This window comes from Sesamum indicum, linkage group LG3 (genome assembly GCF_026168435.1).
Source record: "Sesamum indicum cultivar Baizhima isolate 11 linkage group LG3, ASM2616843v1, whole genome shotgun sequence".
Classification (NCBI taxonomy): Eukaryota; Viridiplantae; Streptophyta; class Magnoliopsida; order Lamiales; family Pedaliaceae; genus Sesamum; species Sesamum indicum.
Genome location: NC_142659.1, coordinates 25,432,940 through 25,457,309, shown reverse-complemented (window position 1 = coordinate 25,457,309; position 24,370 = coordinate 25,432,940). Strand labels below are relative to the sequence as shown.

The window sequence follows — 24,370 nt, the reverse complement described above, 5'->3', positions numbered from 1 at the left end:
GTACAGATCATAGCATACATCAGGCTCCCAATTGCTGAGGCATACGGTGTGACTCTCATCTTTGCACGTTCGGAGTCAGTCTGGGGCGAATCACTGTTGGATAGTTTGAACTGATTTCCCAATGGCGTTCCAACCAGTTTTGCATTTTCCATCTTGAATCTGCATAATACCTTCTCAATATAATCAGATTGAGATAACCATAATTTACCAATACCTTTGTCCCTTGTGATTTTCATGCCCAATATCTGTCTTGCTTCGCCAAGATCTTTCATGTCAAACTTCCTCGATAACTGATCCTTGAGCCTATTGATCTCCTTGACATTTGATCCTGCTATCAACATGTCATCAACATACAGGAGTAGAATGATAAAAAACTCATCGAACCTCTTCACGTAGCAGCAATGATCAGCATTGCATCTAGAGAAACCTATCTCTAGCATGAAGTTGTCAAACTTCCTGTACCACTGCCGCGGAGCCTGTTTCAATCCATACAGGCTTTTCTTCAGGCGACACACCTGCTGATCATCTCCATTATACCCCTCTGGTTGTACCATGTATATCTCCTCCTCAAGATCCCCGTGTAGGAAGGCTGTCTTTACATCCATCTGTTGTAACTCCAAGTTCTCTGCCGCTACCATGCTCAACACAAGACGAATAGTAGTTAACTTGACAACAGGTGTAAAAACATCAGTAAAGTCAATACCGTATCTTTGTTGGAATCCCTTTACTACGAGTCTTGCCTTGTACCGCTTCTTCCCGTCTGATTCTTCCTTAACCCGATAGACCCATCTGTTCTGTAGGGCCTTCTTTCCTTTTGGGAGCTGACACAATTCCCATGTGTTGTTTTTCTTCAACGAGTTCATCTCGTCGTTCATCGCAAGCTCCCACTTGCTCTTGTGGACATCATTGACTGCCTCTGCGTAACATTCGGGTTCTCCACAATCAGACAAAAGCAAGTAATAAAGAGAGGGGGAGTACCTATCTGGGGCCCTTCTCAGCCTCGGTTCTCGACCTAGTGCCAAGGGTGTGCTGCTTTCAGTAATCGGTTCCTCCGATACTGGTTCTGGCTCTATCTCCGTTTGTTCGGTTTCGTCCGTCTGAACTCCCACTGAATCCGTATCTGCTGGTCTCATGATCCCGGAATTTGAAATATCGAGATCAACAAATTCCCTTTCCTTCTTGTCATCGTCCGGGCTTACCTTCCTGTCGTTGTACATTACATCCTCATTGAATATAACATTCCTGCTACGAATTATTTTCCGGTTTTGATCATCCCAGAATCTATACCCAAATTCGTCAGTCCCATACCCAATGAATGTACATTTAATCGACTTAGCATCCAGCTTAGTCCGATCATCGTTCAAAATATAGGCTGAACAACCAAACGTACGTAAGAAAGAAAGATCCACTTTCTTACCACTCCATACCTCTTCTGGTATCCTGTTGTTCAACGGGACAGAAGGCCCTCGATTGATCAAGAAAGCAGCCGTGTTGACTGCATCTGCCCAAAACATCTTTGGTAGTCCGCTCTTCAATCGCATGCATCTCGCACGCTCATTCAGTGTTCTGTTCATCCTCTCAGCAACGCCATTTTGCTGAGGTGTCCCCGGGATTGTTTTCTGCATTCGGATTCCATGGTCGGCGCAGTAATTCTTGATACCTTCACTGTTGTACTCGCCACCATTATCCGATCTGAGACATTTCACTTGTAGACCTGTCTCATTTTCTACTAGTGCCCTCCATCTCCTGAATGTATCAAAGGCATCAGATTTTCTTTTTAAGAAATACACCCATACCTTTCTAGTGGAGTCATCGACGAATGTCATGTAGTACGTTGATCCACCAAGAGATGACACTGGTGCTGGTCCCCACAAATCAGTGTGAACAAGCTCCAACTTTTCTTTCCTCGGAGTTCTTCCTGTGGTCAAGAAGCTCACCCGCTTCTGCTTTCCGAACACGCAGTGTTCACAATGACCCACCTCCACCGATTTTAACTCGGGCAACCGTCCTTTCGACTTCAGCACGTTCATTCCTTTCTCGCTCATGTGGCCCAAGCGATTGTGCCACAGGTTAGCCTGCGATACAGTTCCTGCAAAGGGGATGTTTGAACTGGATCCTCCCGCCATGTAGAGCGTTCCCGACTTTAGTCCTCGAGCCAAAGTCATTGCTCCCCGACTGATCTTCCACTTCGCGTCTCCAAACGTCGTGTGGAATCCATCACTATCCAGCTGTCCGACTGAGATCAAGTTCCTTTTCAGTCCTGGTATGTGTCTCACATCATGTAGGGTCCAGCATGACCCATTCGTTGATTTGATCCGCACATCTCCCTTTCCTACAATCTTGAGGGGTTTGTTATCTGCAAGATAAACTAAGCCAAAATCACCTGAGGTGTATGGCTCCATGATGTCTTTGTTGCTGCATGAGTGGAATGAGGCCCCTGAATCCACAACCCAATCATCGGAAGAACTGCTCACACTCAACAAGAGTGCATCCGTGATCTCCTCCGTCGCGGCATTCGCTGTCCGGCCCTCCTTTTCCTTCTTTGGCGCCCGACATTCGCTTTTCATGTGTCCGGGCTTCTCGCAGTTCCAGCACACCATCTCCTTCTTGCCCTTGTTCTTCCCCCTGGACCTTGACCTTGACCTTCCACGGTATTTACCCCGTGTGTCAGGTCTCCCTCTGGACTCTGTATGTAGTGCAGAGCCAGATGATCCACCCGTTTGCTTTCTACGGGTTTCCTCGTTCAACATCATGTCTCTGATGTTGTCGAACTTCATCTTCTCCTTCCCAGACGAAGTGCTCACTGAAGTAACAACCACATCCCAACTGTCAGGTAAAGATGAAAGCAAAATTAACGCTTTTACCTCATCGTCAAACACGATATCCACAGACGCCAGCTGTGTCGTGAGTTGGTTGAAGTCATTGAGGTGATCGGCCACCGACTTCCTCTCCTCCATCTGCAACCTGAATAGTTTTTTCATCAGCATAACCTTGTTCATTGCTGAGGGTTTCTCGTACATATCGGCAAGAGTCTGTAGAACTTCCTTCGTGCTCTTTGCTCCCTTCACATGATAGGCGACATTCCGAGAGAGCGACAGGATTATTGCGCTCATCGCCTTTCGATCGAGCACCTTCCATTCTTCATCACTCGTCTTCTCGGACTTCTCTGCAAGTGGTTCGTACAGGTCCTTCCCGTACAGGTAGGCCTCCATCTGCATACGCCAAAACCCAAAGTCGGAACCATTGAACCGTTCGACTGGAAACTTTCCCTCCATCTTAACTCCTTGAACCAGGCTCTGATACCAGTTGTTAGGAAATGGATCGGGTTAAGATGGATAACAGGTGGAATATGAAGGCGATAAAAGACACACGAATTTGTTAACCCAGTTTGGATATAAATCCTACGTCTGGGGGCGATACCAAGCCAGGAGAAAACACTCAAAGAGGAGGAAAATTGAGGAGTACAACACACACACACTTGTATGCAAGTCTTCACCACACGTGAAAGACAACACTCACCCTCGTCTCAACTCTTTCTTTTCTCTCTACTCTATTCTACTTTGCTCTATTAAAACAATGCTAATAAGAGTAGTATATATAGCCATGACTTATCCTTTTTCCAACTCAACTTGGGATTTCTAAGTTGAATGAGGTTATCCTTCTCCAACTCAACTTTGAATCGGGTTATCCTTCTCCAACTCAACTTGGGAATTCTAAGTTGAATCAGGTTATCCTTTTCTTCTTCAAATCAATCTTCACAACTTAACATGGTGGGGGGGGTTTCGGGGCGGCGCAAGTTCTGCTCTCCGCAGTGCTAATTGGCATTCATTTCAGGTTGAGTTTGAGAATCAGAGGCCGCACCTTTCTGCACTGAGTGCCTTACAACAACTACTGACTAGTCCAAATGAGTCACTGTGCCTTAGTTTTGTTAAAAAGTTGATTCTTCATTTGAAACCTCAAATCATCCTCCCAAAAGATAATCTTTGAAAATTTATTAAAATTAAAGTTGCATTAATTTTTTGTTATTTTTTACTCAATAAAATAAAAGGATAATTACACTCTACTCCCCTGGGATTTGGTGTAATTACATCTAAATTTCCTGTAGTTTGAAAAATTAAATCTAGCATCCCTGATTCTGTGGTTGGAGACTGCTGAAGGTATTTTCAATGGATAAAGATGTCTTTTTCAATTTTTGGGAAAATGGTTGAGGAGACGTTTTTTTCTAATCGGAGTTCAAACTTAGAATTTATAAATTATTTCTCTCTGGAAGCACCATGTGTCCCAATGAGAACTGTTGGTCTTTATCTGATTCTGTGAGGTGTTCCTCTAAAAATCCTACGAGAATACTACCTAGGTCACCGGTGAATGCCTATGTAATTTTTCTATCTCCATGCCAATTCCCTATCTGCACACGCCAATTTTTTTGTTCCCTACAAAAATTCCTTCACAAGTTTGAATTCGAATGTCATTTTCATTCAAAAGAAAAGTGTAAAAATAAACAATGTACATCAAAAATGCAAGACCGAATGGTCAAATGTAAAAAAAAGATGGGGGCAAAATACAAATACCCTTATATGTTGAAGGGATTTCAGCACTCAATCCTTTTATTTAAAGTTAACATATTCTTATAGTTTTGATAAACTATTCATTTCATTTTTTTTAAATTTTCATATGATTAAATAAGCATAATTAAATGTTAAATTAGGGTACTTAGATCCCCTCTTTTTTTTTTTAGATCCCCTCTACTTATATTTTTTTTCAAAAATATTTCACAATTACACTTATACCTCCTCTGAGAATTTTTCATTTATATCGGACCCCTTCCATTTAGATTTGGATGGAAAATACTGACGTCGACAAAAAATTATGTATAGTTTTTTCATCCCATTATTTAATATTTTCATATAATCTTTTTATACTTATAAGAGAGTAAATGTATATAAGTCAAAATGGTGTAAAATAAAAAATTATGTATTTTTTTAACTGATGTCAGTATTTTCTGTCCAAACCCTAACATAAGGATTAAATCGAGAAAATTTTCAACTTATAAAATATAATATGAAAATATCATAATGAATACGACTAAATTGAATGAGCCCCCAACATAAGGGACAAAAAATACGACTTTTCCACAATTTTATTTACCGAACCTCATTTTAATTTTAAGTATTAACCTACTAAATATAACCTTATCGTATTCCCTTTTGCCAAAAATGTGCAGCAATTAAATTATCCACCACAAACACCAAACAAATTAAAATTATTCCAAAATTCAAAAACCTTGAAATTGTCAGAAATTTCTGGAGGGTATTAATGGAATTTCAGGTGAGGGCAAAAGTATATAAGCACGTTTATGTTTTGTAGTGAATATAAAGTGTAGGGGACAACCTAAGGTGTAGCATTACATAACGTCTTTTGACTTTGTCGGTAGTTTAGTGACACGACTCTAAGAGGGGAGGTTTAATTATTTTAATATTATAAAAAAATAGATAATAGAAAATATAAAAATATATCAAGTCATCAACGTTCTTAGACCGGAATAAAAAAAATATTTTTTTTATAATAATTAAATCCTATGACTCGAACTCGAGAACTTGTCTACGATTTGAAATTATCTTAATTTTTTTTTTTTTTGTACTTGACAGCCTTAACTTGACTCTCAAGTCTTGACAAGACTGACACACCAATCAAGGTAATATTTATATAGAAAAACAAAAACAAGGCTACGTAGGTGTCTTGCCGGCGCCGCTGCTGAAGAGGAGGGTGCGGCCCGCACCCTCCTCACCCCTAGACGACAGCTGTCGGCCTCTATTTCTGTGAGACCGGCGTTGCCTAGATGGGCGGTGGGCGGAGGGACGGGAAGGGGGGAGGGAAGGGCGAGGTTGGAAGCGAGAGGGGTGGGGGTGGGAGGAAGGGTTATATTATTGTTTTGAATTTTTTTATAAATTATAACTATATATATTATAAATATATTTTTTAATAATTATAAATTATATATATTATAAATTAAAATAATTATATATTAATAGGCCTACTTTGACCGGTTGACTAGAAGGAGTTTTTTAGTCATTTTTTTTAAAAAAATAGACTCAAATTGACCAGGGGACTGTGTGATTATTTATTCATAACATATGGGTGATTTTTTATATTAAAAATTTTATAAGAGAACTTTTGATACTTTGATATATTACAGGGGATCAAAATGAATTTAACTCTTTTCTTATTATCTATATATATCCATATACATAATATTCAGATATGCAGTTCATTATGTATCAAATATTAAATAATCATATCAGTTATAGTATCTTCAACGAAATATTATATATCAAATATTAATGCTATATTACAAGACTTTATTTAGAACAAACAATTCAGATAATATTTCGTATTATGGATATAATCAACAATAACTGATATTTATATTAATGATATATCGAATAAAAAAAAATTATCCGTTGAATAAATAAAATATCGAATATATTTTTTTAGTATAAGTACTAAAATCTTTTTAATTTTTCTCAAAACACTAATTATTGGAGCTCATTGAATCTGTCCGTACACATATGTGTATTCATGGACACTTAGATGGATAGCTTTAATGATTTTATTTATTAAATATAGATAGATTATCGTACTATCGCCATCAATTGATTTATTAATGACTGACAAATTAGGGGACACATTGAACGCCACCCTAATAGTAGAGAGGGCTAAAGTGTGTTTAATTCAATTTCTAATAATGTATTTAATTTAATTTAATTATGCTCTTTGCTTGTAAAAGAGTATAGATTATTAGAATCCATTTAAAGGGTTTGTTGATTAACATAGAAAACTAACTTAAAATATATCCTATAAACCTATAAAATATAAATGTACTTTCATTAATTTAAAATATAGTAATATGCCAACAATAATTTATTTCAAACTTTTTTTAATAAATATAAACTTATTTTTTTATGCCATTATAATAATTATAAAAAAAAAAGAGTATTGCACTTACTATGTATTTCTTTACAAACAAATAACTATTATTATATGGGTCCACTTCGAATCGAGTCTCAGTTCATTCCTCCTTTCCAGTGGGAGAAGCATCCGAAGAAGCAGTGGGTCACACATCTAGTATGCTAGACTGCTAGTATTATTAATTATGGGAGAGACCCTTTAACTGCTATCATAGTTGACAAAATATGAATTGATTAAAATGGCGTTACCTATACTTTTTTCTTCCGTGAATAGCTATATATTTTTCATTAATTAGTTTAACTAATATTTTTTTCTTCATACACATTTAAGTTGATTTATTTTATTATTTTTTATTTTATAAAATAAATATAATAAGAATTTAAATTGTGTAGAGGGAAGAGGGTGCTTCATTAACTATGATGTAGAGAGCATATAAGCAATGAGATGTACAATATTATGTTTATCTAACTAATCACAAGATAATACTTCTTTGGTACCTAAATAGTGATATGAAATATTAAATAATTTCTGTATTAATAGTTTTAATTTTTAGGTGAGGTGATTATTTAATATGGTATTAGACGTCAAAAAAGACATTCGGAATTCGAATATGTCAGCCAACTGATTTATGAGAAAAAGAAAAATAAAGTATTGCGTGTAAATTTAATAATAACTAGCTTTTATAGCACGCCGTTTCTACGTGCATATAATAAATTATTTTTCACGCTTTAAAATATATTATTAATAAGATAAATATATAAATCAGTACATTGCATTAATAAAAAGAAAGAAAGAAAAATTATTATTTAATGTAAATCTTAAAAAAATGAATAAGTTAATTATTTTATCATCAATGATACTTTATACTTCACAAAAAATTGGCGTGGATGTGCCAATAACCACCGTTTGTGAATATTAAAGATTTTTTCTAGATAATATAATAATAATAATAAGAAGAAGAATGGATAATTCACTCCCATTCTTCGAAGTTTGATGTAATTACACATTGATCTCCTATAATCTGGAAAATTACATATAATACTCTTAATGTTTGTTTTCGTCTAACAAATAAATCCATCTGTTAATCAAAATTCATCGAATGTGTTGATATCAACAAAAAAGTCTGAAAAAATATATATATTTGACCCCAATTGACTTGTTATTAATTTATTACAGGTTAAATAATTTTTTTTATGACTAAATTATACTTATGCACCTTCACAAATTCATGCATTTGAGGAAGTATATATTCACTGTTACAAGGGTAGTTTAGTTAGAAAAAATTTAATATATAATAAGTCAATTAAATGTAAATATCAATTTTTATTTAATTTTTTTGTTGCTATTAACAAATTCAGTCATTTTTTTATTAATGGAAGGACTTATTTGTTGGATAAAAATAGACATCAAGAATATTAAATGCAGTTTTTCAAACTACAAATAGTCTATGTGTAATTAATCAAATTTCAGAGATAGGTCTTAACAATTTAGATAAGATGGTCATATCAATGCGTCCCATCCTATCATTTATAATCCTGCCAACCGACCAAACAAGGCCTTACATCATATTGGGTCTCAGCACCGACAAAATTAGATTAATTAAAAAAAATAAAATTATAAAAAAATATTAAGACGAAAACATAAATAGAACAATTACAAAGTAGTTAGTAAAAAGATTTAATTTTATTTTTATATTCAACACACTTTCGTATTTTTATACTTATTAATTACTTTAACTTTAGCATCAATGAGATTTAACTTAGTGGGCAAAGCTGATACAACATGATCTTAGAAATCGTTGGTTCGAGTCCCGCCAGGTACGTGAGATATTGTCTACTCTATTGTAATGGTTTTTGTTAGGTATTGATATCGACGCGAATGATTGTACTTGTAATAATTTATTTCAATTAATAATAATTTATCGCTATTACCTAAAAACAAATTACTTTACTTTAGTTTCAGACTATTTGTTATTCAACTATTTTTATATTTCAAAATGAAATTATTTATAAATTTATCTAATAGCGTCGTGTATGCATGTATTGTGATAATATCTCTGAATTTTATTTTGTCATGTACAAAAATAAAGTCTTTTTTTTATATGCATTCATATAAGTGTATGATTATTTATCTTTATAAAAGAAAATTATTAGAAATTTTTTTTTTTGGATAAATTAGTTGGTATTATACACCCATAAGAAAGAATAAAAAAAGACATCATTTGATATATTCAAATTTAATAATTAATTTAACACATCAATAGCAAATATGTTTAAATGAGACAAAAAAAATAAAATAAAAAACTATCATAGAAATAAAATACCCATATTCATAGAATTAAATTTATGGTATTTTAATTATGAGACATTAAAATTATCAAAAACAATAGTTGTCTGATAAGTAAAGTAGTTTACAAGCTTTAATATTTTAGAGATGGTTAGAAGCTAAAACTTCTAAATTTTGGATTGAACCTTTTTGTTGGTCCTTAATTATTTGTTTTAATTAATGTCAAATTTAATGCATGCCAAATATTTTAATTGATGGGGTAATACTCACAACAAGAAATATAATTTCTTACTACGGCTAATTATTATAGTCAAAAGAAGAAAATTGTAGCAAATACAAATCGATCACGACTTTGCAATGGTCATTAAGTATGACGAAAATATTAACCATGGCTAAAACCATGTAAATGTTTTGACTATTACTAAAAATCATGTCGAATATTGATTACTCGTGGTAAAAATTCATGTTTTTGCTTTAATTTTATTTAACTATTGTTCATAATAATGATTTAAACACGACTTTTAAGCTGTTGTTATTTATAATGTAGTAAAAACTTAATTTTTTCTTTTTTATTTTTGTAGTAACTGGAGTATTTTGAAACAGTCAAGTTTATAGTGTTTTTTCGTAACTTTTCATTATTGAGTTGAATAGTCTCATTGATTGCTTGCGAACTCTTGCACTATTTTTGGTTTATGTTTTCACATTTCTCAAAATAAGATAAAACACACCCAATATTTATTTTTGTATTTTTTTATCTTATTTATGCGTTTTTTTATTTTTTAACTTTCTATATATAATATATATATACACTTATATATATATAATATAAAAGAGACATGATTTAACAATAAACAGTGATTTTTGTCTCTAAAAGATACAACATTAAACATACAAAATTTATATATATACATATTTATATATAAAAAAGATATAATTTAACAATGAACAGTGATTTTTGTCTCCCAAATCCCAACATCAAACCTACAACACTTATTTTAAAATATTTTAAATTACCTCAAAATACAAATCCAAACATATCATCTATTTTCAACACACACTTATTTATCTCTATTTTTCTCTCTCTATCTCCAAAATACTCAAACCACATATCCAAACACTATGTTGACTTTTTCTTAAACAGCTTTTAGTATTACTAAATTTGTATAAATAAAAATATAGAAAAATTTAAAGGAACAGTTGTCTATACTATTATAAAAGAAAACTCTATTGTCGTAGTAATTTTTGAATATCCAGATTTACCCCTTATTTCATTTATTCTCTTAAAACAAAATTAGATTAGAATAGTAACTTACTCCTTAGTTCATGTATTTCTTTCAACTCGCTACTCCATATTTCTTTTTTCTGCACAAATTTTTGTATGTTTAATAAATCCACAATTACAATTAATTTTTCTCTCGCCTTACCGATATTTTTTCTTCTCACAAATTTCTTTCTTTTCCTCAACTCACACCTTATTTTGTTTCACTTGATACTATATATGTATCAAAATTGACCAACATGCGTGATTTAAACACAATTAATGTATATTAATATTTTAGATAAATTACACTAACATCCCTTAAAGTTAAGCTAATTTACACAAACATCCCTATCATTTGCAAAATTATAGCTACACCATCTGAGGAGTATTAGTAATATTCTTCAAGAAATGTTTCTGTAAGTTTTACATTTGAATAAAAAGTGTAGTTGTAATTACAACTATAAATGTAACATTAATTTTGCAAAAAGAAAAGGAGTATTTGTATATTTTGACTTAATCTTAGGGGATGTCAACATTTTCATATAACCCTTTTATTTGTTCACGCATTGCGTGTGCGTGGACGGCTAGTTTTGTATAAAAAATAAATATAATTGAAAGTTTTTTAGTCGATATACATTTTGACAACCAAACAGCTACTCAAACCCCCCTCAAAACTTAATAAATAGTATTACATTATCGATTTAATAATAAAATTTCATAATTAGCAAAGAGTAAATTTTACAGTTTCCTTGTTTTTTTTAACACGCTCGAGCTTGAAAAATGTTATCTTTAAAAGTCTGGACTCGAACTTGATTTTGAAGCTCAAAAGACAAAAAAGCTGAATGAATTCTTTGACACTCATGCACAGACATTAGATTAAGGGAAGCAGCAGAAAATCATAAATAGATTAAAAAAAGCGTCTATTATGCAGTAATAAGATGATGAACCAAGAACAAGAATCACTTTGTTACTCACATATAAAGAGGTAAACATGTTCAATTTATCTGCTTATAGCTTCATAAACGTCAAGGTTTAGTGTGAAGAAAGCAAAGTTATCCCGGTACCTTGATTTGGATCATGTCCTTCCTGTACAGTAGCCAAAAGTTGAAAACCAGACTTACTTCCCGTCGTCATTGCCACCAAATTGGGTCGAGTTTCCGTTCCAAAAGGCATTTCTGTCGTTAGGCCGACTATCATCATCATCGTGTTTTAATGTGTGGATGTTACCTCCGAAGGAGCGAGAAGTTTGCTGCCTGCGTACAGTGCTGCTGTTGCTGTTTCTGCCACTCGTGTCGGATGAGTTGATTGGTGGTCTGCTCCTATCCCTAAGGGCATTCTGAAGTGAAGGATTTGGGCCTGCAACACGCAAAGCAACCAATTACAAGTTAGATTGTCTCTTTTTGCAGAGGTGTATAAAACTGATGGCACAAAAATGGGTCACAAGAAACGTTTTCTGATCAAGAGTAAGGTAAATTAATATGAAATGCCGTTATGTGGCTGAAGAAACATGGCAGAAGAAACCATTAAACTGTAACTATATCAAGGATCTAAGCTTTATACTCAATAGGAACGATGCACGCAAATTTGTTGCTCCAATATATGTTACCCGGCACCCACCCTTACTCCAGTTAAAACAACCAGAAACCAGAGGGGTTGTAGAAGAAACAACCAGAACCACAATAACATTCTAGTTGCTACACATACTGACCACCATGAGCACCATCACACCATCATCATCAATCAAAAATAAAAGTAAACATAAAGACCAGGAGTGCAATCCTGACCACTAGAACTATAACAATCACATAGCATGATATTCCAAATTATACTACTTGCTACATTTGGATAGGTCTATGATAGTGTCTTTTGATAAAGATTGGTAAGAATCTATGACTGATGAACACTCACCTCACACTGATATAGCTGAATTACTGACTAATCTCGTCCATCTTTCATAAATCATAAAAACCTACCATGTTTGGAGACTTCCCCTATGTCAATTTTACAGTAAAGGACGATGTTAGCAAAATAACATTTGTAACTTTGTATTTGCTCTTGACTCAACTGACCTTGTATGTTTTTTGACCAATTATCTTGGTAAGCCTACCGAGGAGCATAAATGTAATAATTTCAGACATAAAAAGAGGTAAACCGAAAATGTAATGAGATACAGTTAAAACAATACTAAGTTTAGATGAGGAAAAACAATTATGTCAGGCCAAAAAGTTAGCCATTGGTAGTTGCTTTTTCGCCACCCTAAACATGTTAGACTAACAATCATCCTTGAACTAACCAAAGAAGAATGACTTGTTCAAATTCTTTAACATTGCTGTAGGATTGATATATGAAGGAGAAAGGCAACTTCAAGATTCTCTCTCCTTTCTCCTTTTCTCAATCTGTTTCCATTTTCACAGTCATAACTCTTGGTGATGTGGAGATGTTGGAGGATGTGTTCTGGTGAGTAGGAAGAAAGAGAGGAAGGGATTGAGTCTATTCTAAGATCTCAAGAGTCTATACTTTCTATACAAGTAGGGGCATTTAATGATACGTTGGATTTAAGATCTTTGAATCTTATAGGAAACAGATTTAGTCATCAACATGCTACGAAGACATCCTTTCAACTAAAGAAGTATTCAGATGCTACCACCAAGGCATCTTGAAAGTGCATCCTATTCCATGAATATGATATCTATCAAGAGTGATGTATGGAATATATGACAAAGTTGTAGTATTTCTATTGATCGCTCATATAGGCCCGAGTTGGACATCCAATTGCTTCGATTTGAATTATCCGGATAATGCCTTATGTATATATAAAAAAGATGGCCAATCAAACCTATTTTATTTCTTGATTCAATAGAAGCTCAAAGAGGTGAATGAGGTCCCAAATGTACCCAGATATATTTCAATACAATTACTATGAATTTAGGTGAAGAATTGTCAATTGGAAATCTGATCCATTTCTTTACACTTGTAAGTCGAGGACAAGATGGTTTATTCATGACTTCTATTTGGTAATGTTAGACAGTAGAGGATTTAGTAATTTAACTATTTTAGAGTGTGGTAAGCCAACAAACTTATAGGGCATGTTTAAGACACCACGATAGGGGAAAAAGGAAAAAAAGGGGGGGTTTGGGTATGCAAAGAACAACATGCACTTTCCAACTGAAAATGATCCAGCTACACACCAATCAATCTTTTGTGTCCAGAATCCGGATTTCAAGAAATATAATCTGCAGCAACCAAGATTACCACCACCATTAACACCCCAAAAACCCGAAAATTCCGTGCAGGATAACAAGAAAGGAAAAACCTGATTCCAAATATATGATGGCTCCATTCAGTTCCACCTGCTGGAAGCACACTTCACGTCCGACAGTGCCAATTTAATTGATAACAAATTTAACCCTTTTCTGGATATAAAAACCAAACTTTACCAAATTCACTGTCAGAGACTCAGAATAGTCCTCCCAGTACACCTATCATTTTACTCTTTCTTCCTAAAAACTCCCAACCCACTACCCTCACCACTCTGTTGCTCTATGTATATTGCAAATACACAATTACAAGACAGAATAAATAATAATTTTATATCATCAGTCCGCATAATCATTACCAAATTTCATATAACCAACTCGATAATATAACAAAACTATAAAAACTTTGTATTGTTTGAAAATATAACCAAACACATTTTCAACAGTTTCACCTTTTAAAAAAACTCTTCTAGACACATTTTCATCCTCAAGCAAGGGCGAAGGGCATCTTTGTTTGCTTTTCCCATAGACAATTTACCACATACACCCAAAACATGGAATCACATGAAGCAGATGATTTCCACCAAATTAGCTCATAAACTCATGGTACAAAACCAAACCACAGCAGAAACATTGCAATAATGGACTTGATCCCAATTCTATCACCAATAAGAGAACGACTAAAGCATCTGCAAACGCTGCCAACATATCTGCAGCTGCAGCTTAAGCATCAGCGTAATATTCCAGAGCTATGCCATCTTATTCTTGTCGATATGATTTAAGAAATAGCATTAATAAAGTTCTCCTACTTAGGTATGCTAGAGATTATCTATATTGCGTCATTTTCACGGTTCATGGGCGTACACAGTCATATGATGATTTCAATATTTGAAGATTTCAGAGGGATGCTTTGCTGCGGCGATGACAGTAGTGGGAGAAGTTTTATTGACCAGATCATTAGGGTGTTTACTTGTTAATTGGATATGAAAGTTCTATAGATCAAGAAAAACAAGACCAAGGATTTATGACAGAATATATAGGTGTTCTCTCAGCTTTAAAGTTGTTAAGATGGTGTTTTATGAAAGTTGCGCACCTTCAAAAAGTATAAATGAATATCAGAAAGTTCAGTAATGAAAGATATCCAAGTCATGGAGAAAGAGAGGAAATGAACAACAAAACTGGGAATTGCAGTTTGCTGTTCTCCCAAAAAGAAATTCTTAATCTCTAAATGGAATTATTTAGGCACCAAATACTCAATTAGTAGTTGAACAACCTGGGGTTGGTTGTTTCATGCAGAATCAAATTCTTGAAAAACTATAAATTATCAGGAACACGAAATAATCAGGATTTTTGGCTTATAAGAACATAAATAGGTTTTGAGGTCAAAATGTAATTTGAGATAGAAAATATATTTTCAGAGATGATCTCTCTCTTCAAATTATTGTTTGCATAGAATTATTAATAAATGAAATTAAGCCTCCACAGAAATTAAGGAAATGAACAGACACTAAATGAAGAAACAAGAACAAACCCCAGCATTACATCAGGTATTTCTAGGGCTAGTATTAGAGGATTCAGAAGCGTAACAACAAACAAAGAGTCCACTTACTTAGCACAGGATATATGAACCATTTGACCTAGAAGTTTATATTAATGAAGCAAATCATATGATTCCACACACATTTATTTGTAGAAAGATGAGAGAATTAAATTAACTCACTGTATTGCCATACGCCACTTTGGGATTCCTGGGTAGCACTTGGTGTGCTGGCATCTCCACTAAGATAAGAAAAAGGGTTTGCATAAGATAAAATTCTTCTCAGAAATGCCCAATATCCTCCGCCTTCACTAGAAGAGCCAGCATCATTTGAGGGAGAAGCTTCATAGTGCGAAGGTACTCCTCTACGATGCAAATTATTTTGGTTATATGGCACCACAACTAATGCCTGCCTATTGAAGAGACCCAGTTCTGATAATGTGCTGCCCAAATCTGTCCACGTAATAGGAGCCAGAAGACAAACATTCAAGAGTATGGCCAATTCAGCACTGTGATACAGATAAGCAGAAATACTTGCTCGAAAACACATCAAGATTCAAGAATATTTCACTAAATACACAACCCAACATAAAATGAAGTGATTAATAAACTAGCATTGCATTCAGGCCCAAAAACAAAAGAGAAATTCATGGAAACATAATACGAATCTAAATAGAAAGCCGGAAATTTCGACAAAAGAGTAATGGTGTCAACTACCCGGCCTCCCTTACAAAAACGAAGTAAAATAAATTATCTGTTATCACCAGTATAATCCACCTACTTACTGCATGCCTAGTTCTGGTCACCTTTTAGTTAATACAGGTACACATCCTGCTCATTTAATATAACATGTTAATACGAAGGTTATTTCCACTCTATACTAACAAAAATAACCCTTGCACTATTATGAGCTAAGACTGTAACTTTAGTCCTTTATAATGTGATCTGTCTGAATACTTGTAGAGTAGGACGACTAATCATCAGAATGTTAGTGTGTAAAGAAATATAGAGTTCCAATCCATGAAAGATCAATTCAAAATAAGGTTTGGCATTTTGCAATCATGAGAAAAAAGATTGTGTACAAGCATCCATAGTCATATGAATATATGTGTTTATTTGATATTAAACCTTAAACTAGATCAATTTTGGCGCTCATTGCAGCTGCCTTCAAGGATGATTTTAGGCATGTCAATAGGCGGACAATACCCCAACCCGAGCCCATTATAAAAGCTATTACCCAAACCAGATATTTTTACATAAGACCACACCCAGATGAGCCAGATCAATACCCATAGAAATAAATATTTTGGGTATGAATAGGGCCTAGACTTAAAATATTTGTGGATACAGATATTACTATGGGTAAGGTTTAATACTCCAAAATGCATATTTACCGGTTAACTTAAAATCATCAAATTTGTAAAGTTTTTGATAAATCAATTGACTAGATCTATTTGATATATAAAAATTCATAAATCTTGGACATATTCTATTAATACTTTTTTACTTATTGATACTTTAACAAAACTTGTCAGAGTTTTTCATCTTTATTTTCTTAGTGGCAACTCCACAGATAAATTCATCTGAATAGTTTGGAAAACGAAAGAACAAAAAACTTAAGAAATTTAAATTAGTTAAGCTCGACTAATATTCTATAGTTATTAGAATTTGAATCATAAAACAATCATCAAAAGAAAGTTGAACGCAAATTTAAATCAATAAAAAATTTAACTTATTTATGCCAAAGTTAAATATGTTTTTCATGCTCAACTTAATTTTTACACTGATTCTTAAATTTTCATTTCTATCTTGAGTCTGCCCCAGCGACGTAATTGATTGATATTGGACTACTATTTTGAGCAAAGTCAAGATGATTATTTAAATTATAAAGATGGTCAATTTGTACTTGTTGAAATTTGAACAGCTTTATTTTATAAACCGGAAGCTCATAAATATTTTTAATAAATTAATAAATTAATTTAGTAACATGTTCTTGTGATATCATTACCAAAACCACATAGAATTACTTCATTCTTTTTAAGAAACTTTATCGTTTGATTTTTTTTATGTAAATTTAAAATTTAAGAAATTTAATTTTCCAAACTTACTATGACAAAGGTAACACAAAATTTAATGGCTTGGACCAGATCAGACACAATTATTATGGGCATTCTATGGGTAACACCCAATGGGTATTCTATGGGTAGGATCCTATTGGGTATAGAAGTAACTATTATAAGTATTTATTAGATATGGGCCCAGGTATAGTAATACCCACTTATTGATAAGCCAAGGTGTTTTTCATTGTAAACTTCTAGGTGAAAGGAATGTAGAAAGGTTAGATAACATGACAAAGAACACGAGCAAAGTTGTTATTTTCATGAAAAATCCCCTTCTTTTGGTAAGTACTCCCAGTTCTATATCAATAAAGTACACAATTAGCTAAAAGAATTAGAGCATACCTTGGTCACTGAAAACCTTTCTAGGGTAAGGAATTGCTAGAGTAAAAGAGCCAAAGCTGCTTGATTGAATTCCATATATATAATCTTTAACCATTTTCAAGGTATCATTCACGGAAAACTTGACTTGTAGGCTAGAACCATCAGGCAGTCTAATATTTAGGAAAATATCATTTGATTTAATGGCAGAGGAAGCTGGAGTATCATCTTTCTCAACTTCTCTGGTCTCTTCTGTACGAACATGTGCCACTTCATTAGCTTCATTTGAAATCTCGTGAAAAACTTCATTGCTGCTGTCCAAATGATTATCAGAAAAGCTTAAATTATTTTCCGGCACAGGATATGCCACTTTAGGGTTATTTTGACTTCTCTCAGTCGGGTCCTGTGAAGTATTTCCTGCTTCAATTTCGGAAATAGACTTATCAAGTTCACGACTGCTCACAGCAAGAGATGGTTCAGTAGAACCCACACCAACCCCCTTGGAATCTGTCTCCTGTCCATGAACAAAACATTCACACTTTTCAAAGCCAGCAGAATACAGTTACCAAAGATAATGACCAAAAAACAATTTTGAGTACTTTCGAAGCATCTTTAGAACTGTTACTATCTGCTGTTGCCCCAGAATATAATGGCTGTCCAGCATCCGGGGATAGGACATGAGCATTGGTCAATGGTGCCGACACATGTGTCCCTGGTGTCACTTGCTCAGATGAAGTAATCCCCGAAGTTCCTGAAGCCAGTTGTTTTCCAGAAGCAAGTGCAGCAGTCAAGAAAGCAGCAGTAGTCTCCTAAACCACAAACATTCAATGCATAATTGGTTCAAGCACCAAAAAAGTAATTATTGACAAAGATTCCATCCAGCAATTCATCCCTGATGTAATATAATATGATAACATACAGATGGGAAACCGTAACAGCACCAAACACCCACAACACATCAACAAGAACTTTTGGCTCAAATATGGTCAAACAGTGGAGATGAAGCAAAATTTGCAAAATGTGGAAGGATCTGTGATGCCCATTCGAGGTAGTGGAAACGACAAATGGTGGCAGAAGAGATAAGACGAGTGGGAGGCTGTATAGATAAACAAGAATGTTGGAAATGGAAAAATGGGCAAGCTGGAAAGCCAAACCAGAGTAGGACTTCTATAGTGAAGTTGATTAGGTTTGGTTCTCTCAGATGTTGAACTAGAAAATGCAAAACCTTAACCACTTTGATTCAAATTAAACCAAGACAACATAATGCATCAGCAACTGGCAAACATCAATCAACAAGTAATACACATCAATTAGAAAACAATATTATTAGGTAGTAAAGGTTCAATGAAGGACAATTAAGACACAGGACCAGCAGCAGGGATACAGGGGACTGCTATAAAAGGGCACAAAACTCGGAAATATTCTAATGAGTGTATCAAATACCAGCATAACCCACCTGAACATGAAGACCTAACCATGCCTCCTCAAGACTGGAAGCAAGAACATCGGCACTGACAAAGCCCTCTAAAAATTGTCATTCAGAAAAACAAGATACAATGTAAAATATAAAAATCAGGTAAGCAACAATTGCTAAACAAAATGAAGTTTTTGGCTATGAAAAGAGTACCTTTTTGCCAAAGTTGTACACCATTATATCCAATAGCAGTTATACAAGGGGCAGAATGCTGGGGATCTGCAGAGCTTGATGCAAGGATACAAACTTTATCTATTTCTACTAGTAAGTGCTTCAGAATTACTTAGTCTAACACAATTTCACCAACCACTGAATAACTGCATTCAGTTTAACGACGGGAACTCCTATCTTTGTTAGGTACACGAATAGGACGAAGGGAGGAGGACGGGTGAAAATGATGGCACATCTAGTTCATTACTCCATCCAAAATTGAAAAAAATGCTTCAGACTGAAAAGGAGTCATAGGTCAAAATCACAAAGTTGCTAGCTGATATTTGATATTAGCTTTACTTTTTACCTTCACAAATACAGCCATGAGCGCTTAGTAGTCACATTAATATATTCATTGACAAAAGGAATAGCACTTTTTACCAATCCTGTCAAACTGTAGGGTATTTAGTCTTATAACAAAGACTTATCCATTTGCTTCACCCTGTCAGAATATAAGCTAAGGCTTTTAAGAAGACATCCCTCTGAAAACTAGCCAGAAATTCAATTAGATTGCCACATGATGACCAATTAATAAGTGATTTCACCCATATCGTAGCCTTTTCTGGAACAAATGTGGATGTTAAAGCCACTTGTGCTTGTGCTATCTGGTCCAACTGTTTGACAGAAAGTATACACATTAATTGAAGTTGATTAGAGGTGCCATAAATAGTATATTTTGTAGGTTCTACGAGATTTTATCTTTCTCTAATACCCCAAGTTTTAGGCCTGAAAATATCAACTCAACAGCTTACTACATAGTAAGTAAATAATTAAAAGAAAACATAAAAATCAACCCTAGAGAAACTCTTGAAATTCCAAGACCACAACAAAGAAAAACAAGGTGCTCTTTTGAGAGAGAACAAACAATTGTGCCTGCGTAAACAGCAAACAGAGTTAAACCGTGAATCCTTTTCTAACATCATCTCTCCCCAATTATGCAGTTCAATACTTACGAATCTTTACGCCATTAACTGCGCTCCAGTTTGACTGGCTCAGATAGGGGGAGTAAGCATCTAACCATCCAACCTAACTAACATCATTTTTTCTTTTAAAGTTTGTAGGCACAGGATCAGCATTAGAATACCAGTATCTAACATTATTACTACCACCCCTAGTGCTCAACTCAGACTCTACAGAATGAATAGATCCTGCTTGCTTACGATGCTGATGCAACCAACTGCTGCTTCTGTTTCCAGACGCGATACCAGATTTCAATATTTTAGATTTTGGGTAAACAAGAGACATGTCAAGACAATGCTCTGACATTTCTCAATTTAGATCCCAGTTTCATTTAACAGATGACGAACTGATAAGTACTGTTCAAGATGCATCAAGCTCCGTATGTCAGCTACAATAATAGACATAAGAACAAGCATATCTCCACATGTATCTATAGAAAGACATACTTTGATCCCTACTTCCAACAAAACCTTTTAGAAAAAATAAAGTAGCGCTTCCACTCACTGCCTAGTTGTGTAACTATTATTGCATGGTGTCAGTCTAAGCCATTTAAACTTAAATTGTGGATGATAATTGGCTTCAAGAAAGGATACATATTGCTGAAAAATTTGATGCTTCAGAGCTTCCTTCCAAGATGTGTAACAAAATGCAGTACTTTGACAACACCTCAGAAACCTGAATGCAGTATGAGATCATAAAAACAGTGACAGGAGAAAATAATTGTGGATCTAGAAACCTATTAGGAATAACAGTGATTCTGTGGATAGCGGTCAGAGTAAACCTACACTTGGATCGATCCATGTGGATGTTTCTAAAAGTTTTGACTCCGAATTGTCACCTAGTACAGAAAAATGATACTGTCAAATATAGGAAATCTTGTTTATCAAGGCATAAACATTATAGGATTCAAAATATTTGTCCCCGAAACTGTCAGTGGTAACCAAAAGTTCATCATCATCTTAAGCCATGTATAAGAAAACATATAGCACATCTCAAACTACAAAGAAATCGTATAAAACGGCATGCAAACCCTGAAGCAACAAATCTTTAACCATTAACCAGCAAATCCAAAAACCACGTATGTGAGCTCAAAAGATTTAGTGCACGTGAGTATTCTATATAGAATAGCTATAAGATTTTGCAAAATCCAAACCCAACTATGGTATTCACTGGGCCAAATAGCTCAAATTACTATTTTCTTTTTTTTTTTTTTTCAAATGCCACACTCACAACTGAATAAGAGGGGCTTCTTTATATGTGCAAACAAAATACAAAAAGAAAGAGCATGAAGGCATTGCCCAGTTGCAAAGGTTGCAAAACATTTAGCTTTTATCTACCATAATGAAAAAGAAAGAATATTTATTATGGAAATCAAGACTGGACCAATGAAATGTACAAGGTTAAGAACCAGAAAATGGACTATGCTCAGTACTCTGTTCCTTTCCCACTTCTACAACTAACTTCCTCAGTCTCTTCTGCCGAACTTCATGAATCTTTGCCCTACTCAATCGTTCCCTCATATTTCATCTTTTTTTCCTATCCCCATTTTCTCGATAGTTTACTATGCAAAAACTCGTTAGGAGTCACTGAGTAATATCCTTTGTCCCCCTCTTTTGAGCAAATGTGGAGCGACAGAGTCAATGAAGCTTTATTCCTGCACTTGCCTAGAGTTCAGCTAATTGGTCCTTTTCTTTTCACTATCTATATCAAGGACCATCTCCAAATTTAAGACTAAGGTTTACATTATTTTGATTACTTATGATATATGGATATGAGATCACAAATATGGATTTGGATACAATTGGAAGCGGGATACACTAGCACTCAACAGATACGGTACAATATGGATGTGGGGTACATTAGTACTCAACAATATATAGAATGCGATGCAGGTTGGATAAACTATATCTGTAAATGTATCAAAAATCTACATAGCAGAAAATGATATTACAATAATACTCGAACACTAACATCGATGTTCCAGGTTCAGTAATTGCTTCTACTCTTTGTTCAAATTCTTTATTTATTTACCACGATCTTATAATTTTTCAAAATATAGTAAATGACCAAATATATTTACACCTAAACATTGACAACCATAATACATATATATATACATATTACAAACTTCAAGACATTACAACAGAATAATGTGAACAAAGTATAAGAGCATAGAACAAATTTGATTCACTTTAAAATAATCTCATTTTAACTTGTCAAATATGTAATTTAAAGAAAATCCGAAAGATAAGGAGTTGAAAATCTAAGTCCAAAAATAGTTGGGTGAGATCTTATTGTTTAGTTTTGAGTTTTCATTTTAACCCAAAACTTTTTTTGCAAAATATCAAAAAGTGCCACATTGTATTCAAACGTATAGATACTCCTATTTTCATATCCATACCGTACCCATGTTTTTCTTTTCCTCTTATATTTAGATACTTAAAAAACATGTATCTGATATCCTCCCTATCCCACCCACACCCATATCCAGAGAACATAATATTACACAGAACCATTCTTATAGGAATCTGTGCAATGTAGTTGACTACCACTTTGCAAGCAAGGTTAGATCAACCTCTTCCTCGAGTTATACCATCATAATTGTCAAATCAATTCAAAGCAGCGTACCAAGCAACCTATACTTATTGCATGTTAAAATCCAATTCCTATGCATTTGTATCTTCGGCAGATGCTACATTAACAAACTAAAATATATGCCCCTTTTTCGCTCAATCTCTTCTTTGTTTACCAAATCCAACTTATTGATCCCAACACGACTAACAACTACCTTTTTCCAAGTAGTTCTACAATAACAAAGTGACACGCAATCTGATCAGCCACCACAAAACTAATTTGAATACTTTTGTTTGAAGATGCTCTCGCAATAATATCCAATTTAAATTAATTCTCTTCTTGTTCCACACACTTCAAAACATCATTTGCTAAGAAAAGATAATTAAGCAACTTCATTGGTGTTCCACCATCCACTATAATTCAATGCCACTGCCAAAAAAACATAAAATTCCTGGTCTCTTTGGTTACAAAAGCTCTACAATTCTCTTCTCCTGTAATGCCAAATTGCCAAGAGAATTTTTATTAAGGACTACGAAAGTAAATCAATGTAAAAATGGAACTTACTTGAAGTATAGACGACAAAAAGTTTCTTCTGTTGTTTCGCTTCAGCAATTGCTTCTAAAATGGAACCTCTAAATGCCAGTGACGAAAGAGATTGCTCCATCTATATACAACACACGCACAATTACCAATCAATCATGCATCCTACAGACTTCACAGTTATTCTAAATTCAGATTCCGAAGGGAGGCATAGTTGTCCAACATCCACAATAAAAAGCCCTATGTTAATATAAAATCTGCCTTAGCTAAATATAAAGGATACACAGTATTTACACCGTCTCAACTACTCATTCTCCAAACCCTTTCTCATTTTTCATTAAACCCATCTTCATCCATCCTTGTGGATCAATTGCCACTTATCAATCAACAACAAACATGGGAAAAATGAGAGAAAGAAAGAAAAACAGAAAAGAAAAGCTTCACCTTTCAGAGATATGCATAAGTGAGTTCCGATCATAGATATGATCACCCACAACACAAATTTATAACTACTGCTTTCATAATTCTATGATAAGAAAAGAAATTCTAGGCATTCCCTTTACACCTAAAAACTGAATACTTCAATTATACTGACCATCATGCTATATTCGAAAAACCCACTACATTTACAAAATCCTGTAAACAAGAACTTCGTCACCGTCAACGAAAAACATCACTAGATATTTTTTAGCCGTTTAGATTCTTACCTTCGTGAAAGTAGAGAGATTCAGACGAAACAACTGGCAATCGAGAGTTCAATTGTGGTATTAATTCTCTGACTTCCTCACTGTTTCGTTTTCTTACTCTGAAAACCTTGCACTTAGCCTCTTTAGCTTCTAAGACTTTGCTACTCAGCCCCATTATTTA

The 24,370-nt window shown here is 34.3% G+C and overlaps 1 protein-coding gene across 3 annotated transcripts; it reads right to left on the bottom strand.

The window, feature by feature from the left end:
* Nucleotides 1-11,416: 11,416 nt before the first annotated feature.
* LOC105158756 (Ubiquitin-like superfamily protein) lies at nt 11,417-24,370 on the bottom strand. Of its 3 annotated transcripts, none has more exons than XM_088878656.1 (10): nt 24,211-24,370; nt 23,528-23,627; nt 21,175-21,227; nt 20,983-21,064; nt 19,373-19,438; nt 19,202-19,269; nt 18,345-18,554; nt 17,770-18,283; nt 15,491-15,760; nt 11,417-11,869 (listed from the first exon to the last, which is right to left on the bottom strand). In XM_088878656.1, the coding sequence occupies exons 2-10, from the start codon at nt 23,625-23,627 to the stop codon at nt 11,631-11,633; spliced, it is 1,602 nt and encodes a 533-aa protein (XP_088734782.1). In that variant the 5' UTR covers nt 24,211-24,370; the 3' UTR covers nt 11,417-11,630. The 3 variants fall into 3 exon arrangements, with proteins under 3 accessions (XP_088734782.1, XP_011073906.1, XP_088734783.1); XM_011075604.3 differs by having other exon boundaries at nt 17,770-18,259; XM_088878657.1 differs by lacking the exon at nt 24,211-24,370 and adding an exon at nt 23,948-24,088.

Coding starts and splice junctions, on each gene's coding strand:
- LOC105158756 (XM_088878656.1), bottom strand. CDS start 23,627: ATGGAGCAATCTCTTTCGTCACTGGCATTTAGAGGTTCCATTTTAGAA. Junction 21,065..21,174: donor CCACATGGATCGATCCAAGT/GTAGGTTTACTC, acceptor TACTGCATTCAG/GTTTCTGAGGTGTTGTCAAA. Junction 11,870..15,490: donor AAGTGGCGTATGGCAATACA/GTGAGTTAATTT, acceptor TGCGTGTTGCAG/GCCCAAATCCTTCACTTCAG.